Raw genomic sequence first — 15,934 nt, 5'->3', positions numbered from 1 at the left:
CTGTTATCCGCGTCTCCCGTCTTATTTTTTTGAGCGCAGAGCGAAGGTTAATCGAGCCGCGCGTGGCATGCACAATGACTCATCTTCGCCACTTTGCGCTTATTTGTCGAATGAGTTCGCGAGTTCGTTTCCCGCGCGGTCTCAAAAGATTCGCCGGCATGAACGGCCACTTAAAGCTGCGCCCGAGTCGGATGCCGCCCGAGGCCGCCGCCATCGCAGCAACGCAACGCAACGATATTTGTCAATCAACGCTTTGCAATGACGCTGGTTAAAAATTCGGATCCGGGACGACGTCGTAATCTGCAATGAAAAGTTGTATTTCATCGTTTGACCGTGACGTCCTTTCGGGTGGCGATGGCGCCGAGTAAACTGCTAAACAAACCCGTCTACGTCGTCAAGCTTCTTAGCTTGGATGCCGTCGAGCCGTTTTCTCCCTCGAGAGGGATTAAAGGTCTAATCCAGAGGACCTATATGATACTTCATGTATATATCACACAAACGTAGCTAATTTTTCATAAAATATATATTTTAGGCATTCTCAGCACAACAGAAATGAAATACATTTCTCTGTAACCCGAATGCCTCCGATGTCTGTTTCAAACCGAGGCTCTGTTGAAGCTGCTTCCGTGTGACGTCACGCCTAGACGACCCCACTACAGAAAACGGCTTCCTACACAGACAACCCTTCGCGCTGCGAGTGGGATCTAGAGGAGATTGACGGCAGTGATGAAGACGTTTTTAGGGAATGCTGTGTGGACGAGAGAGGAACTGAAGACGAGGGATTTTCTTCTTCTTCCCGTGTTCCAGAAACCTCCCATGCAGGTGTGATTCAACCATATATGTTCGAACTTCGACAGGATTCGGCGTGACCTGACGAAGTTGACATGGAACTTGGGACCCAAAAAACAAGACTGGTGGGTGCCTCAAGAAATCTACGTACACTTTGCTGACAAAATAATCTCATTCAAACTGAGTCGGCGTAAAAACAAAAACCTTCGGTATTCTGCGTCTAAAGATCACATGTTTAGAGGCCGTTCTTCGCTTTACTTACATGCATTTAGCCCGTATTTTACATCATGCACCGAAGGAACGCTTGAGAACACACACCGCCGTAGTCGAATTTTAACAAGACCTCAGCGTCAACGGTACACTTAACTTTATACAGTGTCCAAATTTCTTCACTTCCTAAATATCACGCGGATATTAGCTGACATATATATCTGTAACGGTATTGTACTTACATTTAAAACGAGGTCGATACTTGTCAATACTACCTTCACCAGCTTTGCTAGCTTTTTCACTCTCTGGCTAAATGTTGCCTGGAAGTGACGTTAGATTCCGGGGAGTTGCCGAACTTGCCGAATCTATGTGACAATTCGAACAAAATCTTGAGACTGACTTTGACGCCAATTTATTTAATTTCTGTTGTGTGTCGAGAATTTTTGAAAATATTTTGAAATGTAATTTTAGCCACATTTGTACGACACATTTCCTCTGGATTGGACCTTTAATCAGCCGCAGTCAACTTGAAACGTTTTTTTTTTTTTTTGGGTCGTCTCTTGTGAACATCATGTGACATCCAGCAGATGACCGAGCGCCTGTGGCGCGGCAGCACTCGAGAACACGTCAACGAAGCAAATATGACATTATGGAATTTGCTTATCAGGCCCGTAAGGTCGTTCGCCGTTTTGTTCTTGTGTTTCTTGCGTGGTAAGAGGACGTCACGTACGTACTCACAGGTCTGCATCTATTCATGCACGCCTCTATTTGCAGACTCCTCCGACCATATCAAAGTCATAATTGATTCTTGCATAACTTGTGCTGCGTAAGCTCCCTCGGCATGAATATGAATGCGGTCATTGTCGAATTCTGCACGCTCGAGCCGTGGCGATTATTTTTATGTGGCGACCTTGATCGAGCGCCTCGAGGGATGCTTTTATTTGTCGCCGCTCGTCCGCTTTATGCAGTTATTGTCTCACATTTGAGAGTTTCTATTTGTGCTGCCACTTTCGGATGGCTTACTAAAATCGATTCTGTTCATTTAAGAAGCAACCCCAGTTTTCACGTAACTCCACGAAATCTGGTGGATCATGAGTAAAAGTTTCAGGAACGCATGCTTATTAGAAAGACAAGTAGCCTGTCATTGGGTCCTTTCAATCGGCACGTACGCTTACGCTAAATTGTGAAAAAATGTTGCCCAAAGCATGGTAATAATCGATAATACAACCGCAAGATTTTTTTTTTTTTTTTTTTTTTCCCCCCTGTTGTTGTTTTTTTGGGGGGGAGGACGAGGTGGAGGGGATTCAACCGCCGAAGGCAGTTCGACTAAGCATCGTGAAATTTGGCAGGCATGTGTGTCATGAGCAGACAAAGTCAATTGTCTCAGGATTTCACACCGTTGAATGTTGGTCGCGTCAAAGTTTGATCCTCGTTTCAAGCGATGCGTCACGCAAGAGTGGGCGCCGGTGTCCCTTCACTGCTGCTGGCCGCTTTCATTTTGGTTAGCGTTACTATTATTAACGGGAAATCCAGTACTCAGAGGCTCAAAATTGGCCTGTCTTATATTTCTAATCTCAAGATGTTACATATATATTGCTCAAGTATAATTAAAAAGAAAAGCATCGTCGTCCTCGCACTCTTTTGGGCGATGACGGCAGAGAGAGCTGAGAGACCAGTGACTCAGCGCTTTCCCTCTCAGCCGGAGAATGTCACCATCGCTTCTTTCATATCCACATTCTCAGCTTTCCGTTCTTTGACATTTCCCTCAGTTCGTCCAGGGCTACAATGTATCCATCCGTCCATCCATTTTCTGAAGCGCTTATCCTCACACGGAGGTCGGGGGGAGCGCTGGAGCCTATCCCAGCTGTCAACGGGCAGGAGGCGGGGCACACCCAGAACTGGTTGCCAGCCAATCGGAGGGCACATAGGCACAAAGAACCAGTCGGAATTTCGAGTGTCCAAATAATGTTTTGGGGATGTGGGAGGAAACCGGAGTGCCCGGAGAAAAGCCACGCAGGCACGGGAAGAACACGCAAACTCCCGCATGACCACGATTTGAACCTCGCTCCTCAGAACTGTGAGGCCATCACTTTCCAGCTGAGCCACCGTGTTGCCCCGGGCCACAAAAATATTTAAGGTTTTTAAATGCATCGTCAAGGATCTCCATTATTAGCGAAAGGGATGTTTTCCAATGGAAGTGAAGGTCACACAAAAACCCGACTGGTCATTTTATGTTTTTTTTTTTTTTTTTTTAAGTTAATCCTTTTGGGAACAAGTAATTTTTTTTTTCCTTATTCATTATTTTCATCTTAAGTCAGCGGCGATGAGTCACGTTTCTGTTAGCCGGAAGTATTCCGGTGCCCGTCGTTTACAGACAAAATGAAACGATCTGACGAATGATAGATAGAATTAGACTTGCTGTAACCTGAAACTTCAAATTACTACATTAACTACAGAAAACATGCCGTGCATTCCAAATTTGGAATACAAATATTGTCAAAAAAATCTTTTTTTTTTGTCAAGGGGTGCCGCCTATTATTTTCCTCCTGAGTTGTATCTGACTTAAAAAACAGCCACAAGATGATTCCCACCACTTCTTGTCCGTTGTCACGGTTACCTGCTTGCGTTCCCGACGAGATCGGCCGAGCTCGTCGCCTGCTCTGCGTGTACGGCGGCACCTCGGCATGACTGTAAAGGCAAAAAAAATGGGAACAATCCGTCAATTTCCGCACCTTTGTCGCGGCGCATGACCGACAGGTGCGGCACTTGCCAAAACAACTTCGACTTTTAAAAGTAGACTACCGCATTCAACGTCAAGTGTAGTTGTTCATTGAGGAAAAATGTCTCCAAAGTAATTGTTGTTGCCAGGATTGGACGGATGGCACCGCGCATTTGGACCCATTCAAGCTTGACGCCGCCGCCCACTTCACTGCGACATTTTGACTGGGACGCGGCGATACAAATCACGGCACGGCGTTCATCGGCGGCTAATGACGCCCTCGCCGATCGTCTGGCGTCCTCCACATGCATTATCCCGCCGCCGCGCGGCCATTATGCCGACGCAACCCCTGACTCGGGACTCCATTTTTTAGCCGCCGGCGCCGTGTTGGTCGCGTTGGCGGCGGCGTTCGCCGCCGTCAAGTGCTGCTTGATCTGTCGGCGGAGATAATCATCACGCCTCGCGGCCTGAAAAAACTCGCCGCAAAAGCTCGCATGAGTCTCAGCCGGGGACGGTGGGTGCTCGTTTGTTGACGACCCAGTTCGTAAACAGCACGTTTGACACGGCTTGCCGTTCTCTTCGCGAGGTGCTGAACCGCGACAGCCTTAAAGGTTTGACCTGCGCAGTCCTGGTTCTATTCAAATTGCTCATATTTTGATTTCATGCAGCAACCTGAAACGCGAGGGTCGAAACACATTGCAAATGTTGAGGTTCGAGCTCCAAGTCGCGTCAAAAGCAGTGCAGAACACTTGCAAGCGCATTCAAAAAGTTCACAGAAGGTCAAGTTAGGGTCACCCGTAAAGGTCGCGGTGCATTTTAGGGCTTGCAACAAACTTTGCCCCAAAGTCCGTCTCGCTAAAGTGGATCTTTGAACACAAGAAGCGCAAACCGGGCCTGAATGAAGGCCCGGTTCTGCGGGGGCGTGCGCCTCAATTGTTAGACAAAGTCAGGAGGAGTCGCTCAAGGTTTCCTTTCAATGTCGGCGCAAAGCTACACAAATGCGGGTTGCCATGGCGACTGCAGCGCTCTCAACGCGAACACACACAGCGCATTGTACGTTTATTTTTCATTTCCGCTCTTAATTATTAAATTGAGCCGCGAGGGTTTTATGTCACAACGGTGAAATTTTTGGAAAGAAGATGATTTATTTTGGTTTCTTTTTGTGTGTCGACTTTTTCTTTCATAAGTGCCAAAACCAAAACAAAACAAAGACAATCTTGAGCGAACGCGAATGAACACGATGTTTCCGTTAGGTACTCAAAGCTAATGTTTTTTTTTTGTAAATTATTATTTTTAATTCATTACAAAAAACACGCACACATACACGTGCACATCCGGATGAGAAACAATCAAAGAGCCCGTGGAGCGGCGCCGTCAAGGTTTCGCGTTTTACGGCGAATCGTTAAACTTCACTATCGTGCTCCAGCTACGCACGTCGACTTTTTTTTTTTTTTTTTGTATTTTATCATCATCCATCTGTCTGGTATTCGAGGTTCAAATTTGGTAGCGATAGAATTGAACCTGGGGGACGACTTTTTATCGATGAAGGACGCCCATAAAGGGCCAAAATGGCAGCTTGCAAGCAAAATGGCAGACATGTGACATCCTGTGTGATCAGACATTTCTTCTAAAGACTTTTTTTTCTTTTTTGTGTGTGTGAGTTTTTATAAATGTTTATGTTGCGGCGTGAAAGTGACGCTGAAGTTTGAACCCCAGCCAAACGTTCTCCGTAGGCCACCACATTTGGTTCTTTTTATTTATTTACTGTAAGTATTTGTTGCTTTATCGGATGAAACATCCTCACTACTTTACTTTCTTACTTGAGTTGGAGGGCGGCGAGAATTTGTTGACGCCGCGGCCAACTTTTGCCAAAGCTGAGAGTCTTTCAGCGAGGAACGTTCATCCCCCGCGTGGCCTTGGAAGAATGCGGACATTTTTATTTGGCGAGCGCCCTCCCCTGCGGATGTGTTTGTGCTGTACGGCGGCTTCTTCTTTTCCTTGGAGGACTTTGACTTTTTTGTGTCTTCACGTGCTTAGCAACGTTATTTGCATCTGCTTGTTTTTCCCCCCTCAATCTCTTCATTCATGAGCGTCCTCTCTTTTAAAGCCGGCCCACTTCACTCGCGGCCAATGGGAAGGAAGCGCATGTGTGTGTGTGGAAGGAAGAGGGGCATATAATAGCGGCGAGTAGACGAGCGCGAGGATCACACTGGCCGTCTCGGGGTCGGTCGGCCCTCCCCGCACTCGCTCGCTCCGGTGGCCTGAGGAACTAACCTAAACTCGGAGGAGATCGTTCGGCGGGGTTCGGAGGGAGGGGGGGGGCGGGCTCTCTTAAAGATGGGGACTGCCGAGAGTTCTTAGGAGAGGAGGACGCTGAAGTGGACGGAATCATGAACGGCACAGGGCAGGAAGGTCTGATCCCGGGCTACCGCAACCGCAGCCAACCGGCGCTCCCCAAAGAGGACCCGCGGGCTCCCGAGCGGGATTCCTCGGAGGGATGCTACGAGCAGCTGCTGATCTCCACCGAGGTCTTCCTGACGCTCGGCGTCATCAGCCTGCTGGAGAACGTCCTGGTGGTGCTGGCCGTCGTCAAGAACAAGAACCTGCACTCGCCCATGTACTTCTTCATCTGCAGCCTGGCCGTGGCCGACATGCTGGTGAGCGCCTCCAACGCTTCGGAGACCATCGTCATCGCGCTCATCAACAGCGGAACGCTGAGCGTCCCGGTGCGGCTCATCAAGAGCATGGACAACGTCTTCGACTCCATGATCTGCAGCTCGCTGCTGGCGTCCATCTGCAGCCTGCTGGCCATCGCCGTCGACCGTTACATCACCATCTTCTACGCGCTGCGCTACCACAACATCGTCACGCTGAGGAGAACCACGCTGGTCATCGGCGGCATCTGGACCTGCTGCGTGGCGTCGGGCGTCCTCTTCATCGTGTACTCGGAGAGCACCACCGTGCTGGTGTGCCTCATCGGCATGTTCTTCACCATGCTGGTGCTGATGGCCTCGCTGTACGTGCACATGTTCCTGCTGGCGCGGCTGCACATGAAGCGCATCGCCGCGCTGCCGGGCCAGGCGCCGGTCCAGCAGCGCGCCAACATGAAGGGCGCCATCACGCTCACCATCCTGCTGGGCGTCTTTGTGGTGTGCTGGGCGCCCTTCTTCCTGCACCTCGTCCTCATGATCAGCTGCCCCCGCAACCCCTACTGCGCCTGCTTCATGTCGCACTTCAACGTGTACCTCATCCTCATCATGTGCAACTCCGTCATCGACCCGATCATCTACGCCTTTAGGAGCCAGGAGATGAGGAAGACCTTCAAGGAGATCTTCTGCTGCTCCGACACCCTCGTGTGCGTGTGAACGTCGAGCTTTTCGGCTTTGGCCGTCTCGGTTTTACGGAGCCAGGCTTCCTTCGAAGTGCAAAGACTGGACTAAAAAAAATCTTCACGTTTAAAATGACGACTACGTGGATGTGCGTGCATATTTTGCACAAGATGGTCTTCACACCGATCAGAAAAACACCTAGAATTATTATGTATTCTTCTGGGGAAGACATTGTATATGGTTCACACTTTCATCCAGAAGAACAAAATCTCCCCTCCGAGTATCCTTCCCCAAAGTGTTCCCAAAAATATTTCTTGAGATCAACTACAACTCCTCCAACGAGTCCTTGTCCCAATAGTTTTGCCCCTTTAACACGGATGGAAAATCCAGGGATGAGAATGACACTGAAAATGTCTGCTGACACATGCACGGGCACATTTTTTTTTTTTTATAAAACACACTATTAAATGGTGAACTTCTGGTTACTTCTAACAGTGATACAGGGCAATCATAACATTTTGAAAAGTTAAAATATGAGTCCAAACAACTAAAATGATTTTGCCAAACTTTAGACATAAAAATGTAGACCGAGTGACATTTATATCAAATAGGCTACTGCACTTACAAGTTATACTTCAGAAATAAGGACATAATAACTAATTTGGTTATTATTATTTGATATTATGAGAGAGAGAGAGAGAGAGAGAGAGCTCATGAAATATAAAAGTGAGCGATAAAATACGTGATCTACAGGGCCAGTGCTACAGTAAAGTAGCACACTGCTAATCGTGTTAACAGTTGTCAATTATATCATATTTGAGAAATTTAAGTCCAACTTACCTTTGTGTTTCCTGGTTTGGACATGCTCCTGGATATTTTTTGCTCCTCCCGGAACGTAGAGTGCACAGCACTTTGCCGGGAACGTCCACGTTTTGTATTTCTTCAGTCAGGCATGTTGATACAGTTTTCGTTCCTATCTGCGCGGTTACACTTTGTATCAGCCACGCCCATCTGAAAAAGTTTTTTTTCATGGTTTTTATCAAACGATTTTCATCTTTTCGTTATACTGGCAAACGTGCAGGCGTACGTATGCCGTAGTAAACAGAATGCTTCTCGATGAAATGTTAACATCAGTGAAAATACCGATGAAATACCGCCGAAATGCTGCTGGAAATCGGAATGTTGTCGTTATTATGAAACACCAAATTTAATGCAAACATAGCAATGCAGTTTTCCGCTATCACAGCTGTAACTAACTTCACGACGAGCATTGGAGATAGATGCTGGCGGCCGGTCTTGATCACAGCCTCGCCCTGCGTCGAGCAGTACCCGACCCACCCCCGCCCTCATCCACCACCCACACACAAATTTTCTCATCGGATTTACACGTTTCACAAAAATGACATTTTCAGCTGAAAAACCTCGGAATTCCGCGAATCCGCGGATTATTCTCATCCCTTAAAATTTGACAATTTCAGGCTTTGCTAATTTTCCCACGCACGTCCCCTCAAGTCAGGTTCCAAAGCGCGTGTGGAACAAAACAGGAAGTCCTCAAAGCGACGCCGCGTCATCTGATCAAAGAGGAACGGAAAAAGGAAAAAGCGGCAACTGCACCTGACCCGCGACGTTGGCATAACAATGCGACAAACACTCACCATGCTCGTCACAAAGACTTGAAGTGTCTCTGCCGCTGCACCGGGACACAAAATGCCCAGAAAGTGGCCTCGGGCGATCACGAGGCGAGAGGGCACACAAACGACGGCTTGTTGCAGTTTTCGCCCAGCTCTGATCGAGTCCAATCACGACTTGAAGGAGCCTCACCAGATCAAAATCTTGACTCGCACATTTTTTCTTCACTGGAAACGCGTTCGGGCAGCGATCCTCCAGCCGTTTGGGGTCGACGACCCCAACTGGGGAGAAATAAAAACAAAATGTCATAGGGATTGCAAAGTTGATCTTTCGAAAAAGAAAAAAAAAAAGTACCCATACGATAATCATATTTTTGCTATTAAAATGAAGTGATGAAGACGAAGGGCGAACTTGCTCAGGATGTAAATGTGCAATGTCGTGGAAATTGCATTGCTGTAGGAGGTCCATCCATTTACAGAGCCGCTTATCCTCACGAGGATGGCGGGTGCTGTAGGTTATTCATTCATTCATTCATTATCCGAGCCGCTGGGTCACGGGAGGGCCGGGGCCTATCCCAGCTAAAGGCGGAGCAGCACCCTGAACTGGTCGCCGGTCGGTCGCAGGGCATGAATGATATCGACACCGTCACTGAGCGCGAATACCGCTACACACAAGTGCAAGTGCATTATAAAAACACAATTTTATGTCTTTTCTTGTGGAGCACGATCTAAAGAATAAATAGTAGGACTCGTCGGAAAATGTGCTTTTTGTTCTAAAAACAAATGTGATAATGTTCTCAAAAAAATACGCCATTCGCGGCTCCCACCTTAACATGGAAGTTGCATGTTAGCGTGGCATCGAGTTTTGTATGAATGGAAATTTTAACGTGTTGTGAGCGGAGGTGACGGGTTGACCAATCACAGCGGGGTTTTGCGGCGCTCGGGGGCGTGGCATCGATGCAAGCGGAGGAACATTTTTCAACCAGCGGAAGTTACCCTGGCGTTGCCATGGAGAGTTTTATTAGTAGCTTTGTTTACGTCGGCGTCCTTGTTTAGCTTGATTTGTGTTAAAAAAAAAATAATAATAATTAAAAAGACATTTGAGAAGATTGGAACATATGACGGGACTTTATTCCCGGAATAGGTTTGGACAGTTTGTTGAGAACATCCAGTCTAGATGGAGCCGCACGCTGAGCCGACGCGGAAGCGACTCGCGACTGGACTTTCCTGTTAAAAGCTTTCGATTGACGTCCGGTGGTGGCTTTAATCAGTCGCCGATATGCTGTAATTGTGTCAATTTGCTGTTGTTTGCGCGACGTGAGCCGTCCGGCAAGCGGAACCGCCGCGGCCCGTAGCACTTTCGCAGGTGTCGATAACGATCGAGCGGGCCGTCGAGTCACGTCTCTTTCGTAATTAAGACCGCTGCAAAAAAAAAAAAAAAAATCATCATTTGAAAAATTGTTAGAGACGAGACAAGGCCAGATGAGTTTGCACCTGCTCGCCTCTGAAACGAGCTCATTTCAGATGTGCGTGCGACTCGGACACAAGACTGATTGAGACTTTTATTCGATCGGGGAATCGACTTGAACGCACAATTTTGGAAACGGCGGAGATTTACGGCTGGGAGCCATTTAGGAATGAATTTGACTTGACCTTTCCGAGATTGGATGATTTGGGCTTTGTTGGAAAATTGGACGAGAGAGAGAGAGAGAAAAAAAAAAACCAAAATGATGATGTGGAGCGTGTCAAAAGTTTGCTTCTTGTCGTTTGGCCTTTAAACCTGCGCTGCGACGTCCGAATGTAAACGTGCGGTAAAATGTAATTTGCTGTTTTCTTGCTTAATGTTGATTAATGCTGCTCGCCATCATGTGTGAGACCATGCTGGACAAAAAAAAAGAAAAAAGAGAGAGAGAATAAAACATCACCAATGTCTTAAAATATACTTTGAGATGTCGTCATTAGCATAACCTTTTGAAAATTGTCTTGTTTTTCTTCTTTGGGATTATATGTGTGCATCACATTGATATTTTTTTATTGCTAGCAATTTCCATATATATATTAAATATTTATTGCATTTATACAAAAATCAGCTTCATTTATAGTAAACAAAACAAATGATGTAATAAGGGCATGGCACATCAAATCATATCCTAATGAAGAACACGCACATTATCGTGCATTGAAATATGTTTTGCTCAATTGCAGCATAACGAAACAAAATCCTGCATCTTCGTACTCGGACATGCTTTGCAGCCGCAAAGCATCAATTATTAATCATTTCAAACTTGGAAATATAAAAAAGAAAATGTGTGCATTGTGATGAATGGAAGGTCGTTCAGCTTCATTCAAGCTTCATCATTAATTCCAAACAAAGCCAAGTTTATTCCTTTTTTTTTTTTGACCGTTACAAAATGAAAATGCAGTTGAATGAAAGCGATGATGTCACTGAAGAGCATCAATGACACGAGCGAGGGCTTGAACGAAGGCATAGATAAAACGTGTTTTTCATAAACGTCTTCTGTTCTTACAGGAACACTCAAAAGCTAATTTCATCTCCGTCTGCGGAGAAAAAAAAGAAATAAGCCCAATGTTCTTTTAGAAGATAATAACCTGCAAAAACTGAAAATCATTTTTAAGGTAAGGATAACAGTTATCCTCTGCTTTCATTTAAAATTGCTTTGAGTCTGTTTTTTATTTTATTTTATGTTTTTTAAAATTCTGGTCTATTCAAATTCCAAAACAATATTGTCGCTTTAGAAAAACAGGCAGATGACGACAAAATTAGTCTCAAATGAGTTTTCAAATGTTTTGTTGTCAGACAGGAACGCATTATTGTCAAAGTTAACCTTCAAAAAAAAAAAAAATGAAGTTTTCATCAAAAATCATCAAGTGTTTGTGATTTCAGCCATCGTCATCCAAACAAAACTGCAGGTGGCTGTTTGTCGACTGTGACTGAATGTCGGCGCCTTTGATTTCCATTAGCAGCACAGAAATGCGCACGTATGCGTCTGCTGGATGAAAACTTTTTTGGGGTGTACATAATTCATTTTTTTCTTGACCTTGGGCCCACTTCGTCGTCACTCAAACCTTCTCCGAATCGCGGCGGACGCCGTGGCGCCCCGACAAGCAGCAGCAGCCGCCGCGCTCGTTTGCATAAAAGCCGCCCGACGCTAACCTGAAAAGAGAATATCAAATATCTCGGAAAAGCAGACCCGGCATTTGGTGCGTTTGCCTTTTTGTGGGCACTTAGCCAAGTGGCGCTATCGCCTCGCATTTAGAGAAACCAACAATACCGTTTCCAAAAAAAAAAAAAAATACAATACAAGAGCACATAAGAGTGCAGGACCACCGACAACAAACAACCTTGATGACGATTATTAAATGTCGGCGGGACGGTGGGGCAGCTGTAAAGTGTCGGTCTCACAGTTCTGAGGTTCAGGGTTCGATCCCAGTCCCGCCTGTGTGGAGTTTGCACGTTCTCCCCGTGCCGGCGTGGGTTTTCTCCGGGCACTCCGGTTTCCTACAACGTCCCAAAAACATGCAATAATAATTGAACACTCTAAATTGCCCGTCGGTGTGATTGTGAGCGTGGCTGTTTGTCTCGATGTGCCCTGCGATTGGCTGGCGACCAGTTGAGGGTGTACCCCGCCTCCTACCCGTTGACAGCTGGGATAGGCTCCGGCACTCCTGCGATCCTCGTGGGTGATAAGCGGCTAAGAAAATGGATGGATGGATATTAAATGTGTGAACAGCGCTGCGGCTGTCCAACTTATTTGGCTCCGACCAACCAATCAGAGGAGAGAACATCACTGACGTCATCAAGGGCCAGCTGGCAGGCCTGAAGCGCCGACTTGGAAATCTGCTTAGAAGAAACCGGCCCAGTGGTTTACGGGTTACGTTGACATGGCAACACATAGAGGCTCCAATCTGATTGGACGGAAAATCTGACTTCGGCATCCTGCAGCCAAGAGAAATTGGAAGAGAGACAATCTGACATCCATCCATCCATTTTCTTACCCGCTTATGCTCACGAGGGTGCAGGGAGTGCCGCAGCCTATCCCAGCTGTACGCCCTCAACTGGTCGCCGGCCAATCGCAGGGCACATCGAGACAAACAGCCGCGCTCACAATCAGACCTGGGGGGGCAATTTCGAGTGTCCAATTAATGTTTTTGGGATGTGGGAGGAAAGCGGAGTGCCCACCCGGAGGAAACCCACGCAGGCACGGGGAGGACATGCAAAGTCCACACAGGCGGGGCTGGGATCAAACCCGGGTCCTCAGAACTGTGAGTCCAACGCTTTCCAGTCGCACCGCAGTGCCGACCCAATCCGACAAAGGAATGGAAACAAAACTGTCAGATGGGCCAGCTCAAAGTCGCAATTTTTTTCAGTTTTTTTGTAATTTTTCACTTTAACCGTAGAGCAAATCTGACCAAACATTCAACGTGAATGCTGTCAGGGTTGGGGTTATGTAATAATGAAATAATGTAACAATAAATAAAGTAAAAACAAAAAAAAAAACGCGATGACTCTCACAGCCTCGCAATACTTGGGTTTCCACGGCGACGGAGAGGAAAGCACATGACCGCGCTGGGCCGGAATACGCGTTCAAAATATTGACGCTGACAGATGGAGCCTTTAATTAATGACGGGAATTCATTAAAGTTTACACCGGGAACATCTGGACTTTTTTTTTTTTTAACCTCAACTCTTTTCGATTGTCTGCTTGTGGCCCAACGAAAAATTGGTTGAATAGACGTTTAATTAACATATTGATGAGTTTGGGAGGATTTCTTTTCTTTGTCACCGGCAGGTTGAAGCCGTGCAGGCGTTCGCAATCTGCAAACTTCGCCAAATAAAGTGTCACAATTATCTGGTGTGATTAGCACATTTCACCGCATGCGTGGCGCACGTTTAACTTTTTTTCTTTTAATTGAATTTTATCGCTAATTGACTTTTTAATTCTCCGGGAAAGAACTGCCACTCACTCCTTCTCTTGATTTGAGTTCATCTCAACTTCTCGTTAACTTCGTGTTAATTGCGTTCTTGCTCAATGTGAACTCATTTATCTCGATATTAACTACTTCTTAAAGCCGGATAAACTCCTCATTAACTCAATAGTAAGTCCCTGTTGACATTTTTACTCTTCATTAAGTGAATATTACCGCCTTATTAACTCCATATTAACTCCTTGTACAAGATTATAAGGCTGTCTCCCGGATCTCCATTAATAGATCAATCAAACAACCAAGCGACCAACCAACCAATCAATAAATCAATCAAGATTCCAACAATAGGTGACTTTACCTCTATTTCTGATTTTTTTATGCAGTGAGGAAAATAAGTATTTGAACACCCTGCGACATTGCAAGTTCTCCCACTTATAAATGACGGCGGGCTCTGAAATTTGTCCACTGCGAGAGAGATCATCGAAAAAGAAAGAATCCAGAAATCACAATCTATGATTATTTAACGATTTATTTGTGTGATACAGCCGCAAATAAGTATTTGAACACCTGAGAAAACCAATGTTAATATTTGGTACAGTAGCCTTTGTTTGCAATTACAGAGGTCAAACGTTTCCTGTAGTTGTTCACCAGGTTTGCACACACTGCGGGAGGGATTTTGGCCCACTCCTCCACGCGGATCTTCTCTAGATCAGGCGGGTTTCTGGGCTGTCGCTGAGAAACACGGAGTTTCAGCTCACTCCAAAGATTTCCTATTGGGTTTAGGTCTGGAGAATGGCTAGGCCACGCCAGAACCTTGATATGCTTCTTACGGAGCCACTCCTTGGTTTTCCCGGTTGTGTGCTTCGGGTCATTGTCATGTTGAAAGACCCGGCCACGACCCATCTTCAATGCTCTGACTGAGGGAAAGAGGTTGTTCCCCAAAATGTCACAATACATGGCCGCGATCATCTTCTCCTTAATACAGTGCAGTCGTCCTGTCCCATGTGTTCTGCATGTTTCACAGTAGGGATGGTGTTCTTGGGGGTGGAAGTCATCATTCATCTTCCTCCAAACACGGTAGTGGAATTACGACCAGAAAGTTCCATTTTGGTCTCATCTGACCACAAAACTCTCTCCTCTTCTTCTGTATCATCCAAATGGGGGACCCTTCCGTGCCATGCATGATTTCAAACCATGATGTCTTGGTGTATTCCCAACAGTCGCCTTGGAAACAGTGGTCCCAGCTATCTTCAGGTCATTGACCAAGTTCTGTTGTGTAGTCCTGGGCTGATTTCTCACATTTCTAAGGATCATTGAGACCCCACAAGGTGATATCTTGCATGTGGGTCCACTCCGATTGAGATTGACCGTGATGTTTAGCTTCTTCCATTTTCTAACGATTGCTCCAACAGTGGACCTTTTTTCACCAAGCTGCTTGGCAATTTCTCCGTAGCCCTTTCCAGCCGTGTGGAGTCGTACAATTTTGTCTCTGGTGTCTTTGGACAGCTCTTTGGTCTTGGCAATGTTACAAGTATGAGTCTTTCCGATTGTACGGGGTGGACAGGTGTCTTTATGCAGCTAACGACGTCACACGGGTGAATCTGATTCAGGATAAGACACGGAGTGGAGGTGGACTTTTAAAGGCGGACTAACAGGTCTTGGAGGGTCAGAATTCTAGCTGATAGACAGGTGTTCAAATACTTATTCGCACTTGTTTCACACAAATAAATCGGTAAAAAAAAAACGTACATTGTGATTTCTGGATTTTTCTTTTTAGATTATCTCTCTCACAGTGGACAATTTCAGACCCCTCCAGGATTTCTAAGTGGGAGAACATAGCAGGGTATTCAAATACTTATTTTCTTCACTGTAAAAGTGACAAGCCTTTATACTCCTGGACAAAGGAAGGAGTACAAAGTACAGCTCAAATCAGTAGAAGTATAAATGCTGAAGTAATCTACCGATATCTGCAATGTAATCAAGTATATCTGCGGTTCAATCAAGTCACTGCTCACCAGTGGTCAGCTGAGCCCGCACGCACGCCCTCAGCGCTTATGGTCTGCCGGGCGTGTTGTTTCCATGCACATGCGCTCGCCGCGCCAATCAAACGCTAATGCATGAGAGCGGCCCGTTCCATTAATGCGGTAAATGGCGGCGCGGCCGTGACGGGCTAATTGGCACCGATGGGCGCAGGCCCGTCGCGCTCCCTTCTGATTAGGGGGCCGGCATCTAGCTGCCCGCTCGCTCGCTCGCTTGCATTGCAGGGGGGGACAAAGTATCAAAATAATGCCCAAATCACGTACAGCACGACC

At 46.3% G+C, this 15,934-nt stretch overlaps 2 protein-coding genes across 13 annotated transcripts in view; one reads left to right on the top strand and one right to left on the bottom strand.

Moving 5' to 3' along the window:
* The window catches only part of drosha (drosha ribonuclease III), a 179,746-nt gene that overhangs the window by 91,041 nt on the left and 72,771 nt on the right, over nucleotides 1–15,934 (bottom strand). For all 12 annotated transcript variants that reach the window (XM_061804976.1, XM_061804975.1, XM_061804974.1 and 9 more), the window contains 3 exons: nucleotides 8,703–8,957; nucleotides 7,888–8,058; nucleotides 3,617–3,687 (listed from right to left, as the gene is read on the bottom strand). The gene's annotated coding sequence lies outside the window, so the exon portion shown is untranslated. The remainder of the gene's footprint in view (nucleotides 1–3,616; nucleotides 3,688–7,887; nucleotides 8,059–8,702; nucleotides 8,958–15,934) is intronic.
* Nucleotides 6,020–7,873, top strand: mc4r (melanocortin 4 receptor). Its single transcript, XM_061804998.1, has one exon. The coding sequence runs from the start codon at nucleotides 6,109–6,111 to the stop codon at nucleotides 7,081–7,083; it is 975 nt and encodes a 324-aa protein (XP_061660982.1). The 5' UTR covers nucleotides 6,020–6,108; the 3' UTR covers nucleotides 7,084–7,873.

This window comes from Syngnathoides biaculeatus, chromosome 19, assembly GCF_019802595.1.
Source record: "Syngnathoides biaculeatus isolate LvHL_M chromosome 19, ASM1980259v1, whole genome shotgun sequence".
NCBI classification, from domain to species: Eukaryota; Metazoa; Chordata; class Actinopteri; order Syngnathiformes; family Syngnathidae; genus Syngnathoides; species Syngnathoides biaculeatus.
Note: the sequence above shows the minus strand (reverse complement) of the source record. Positions and strands in the feature narration are given on the sequence as shown.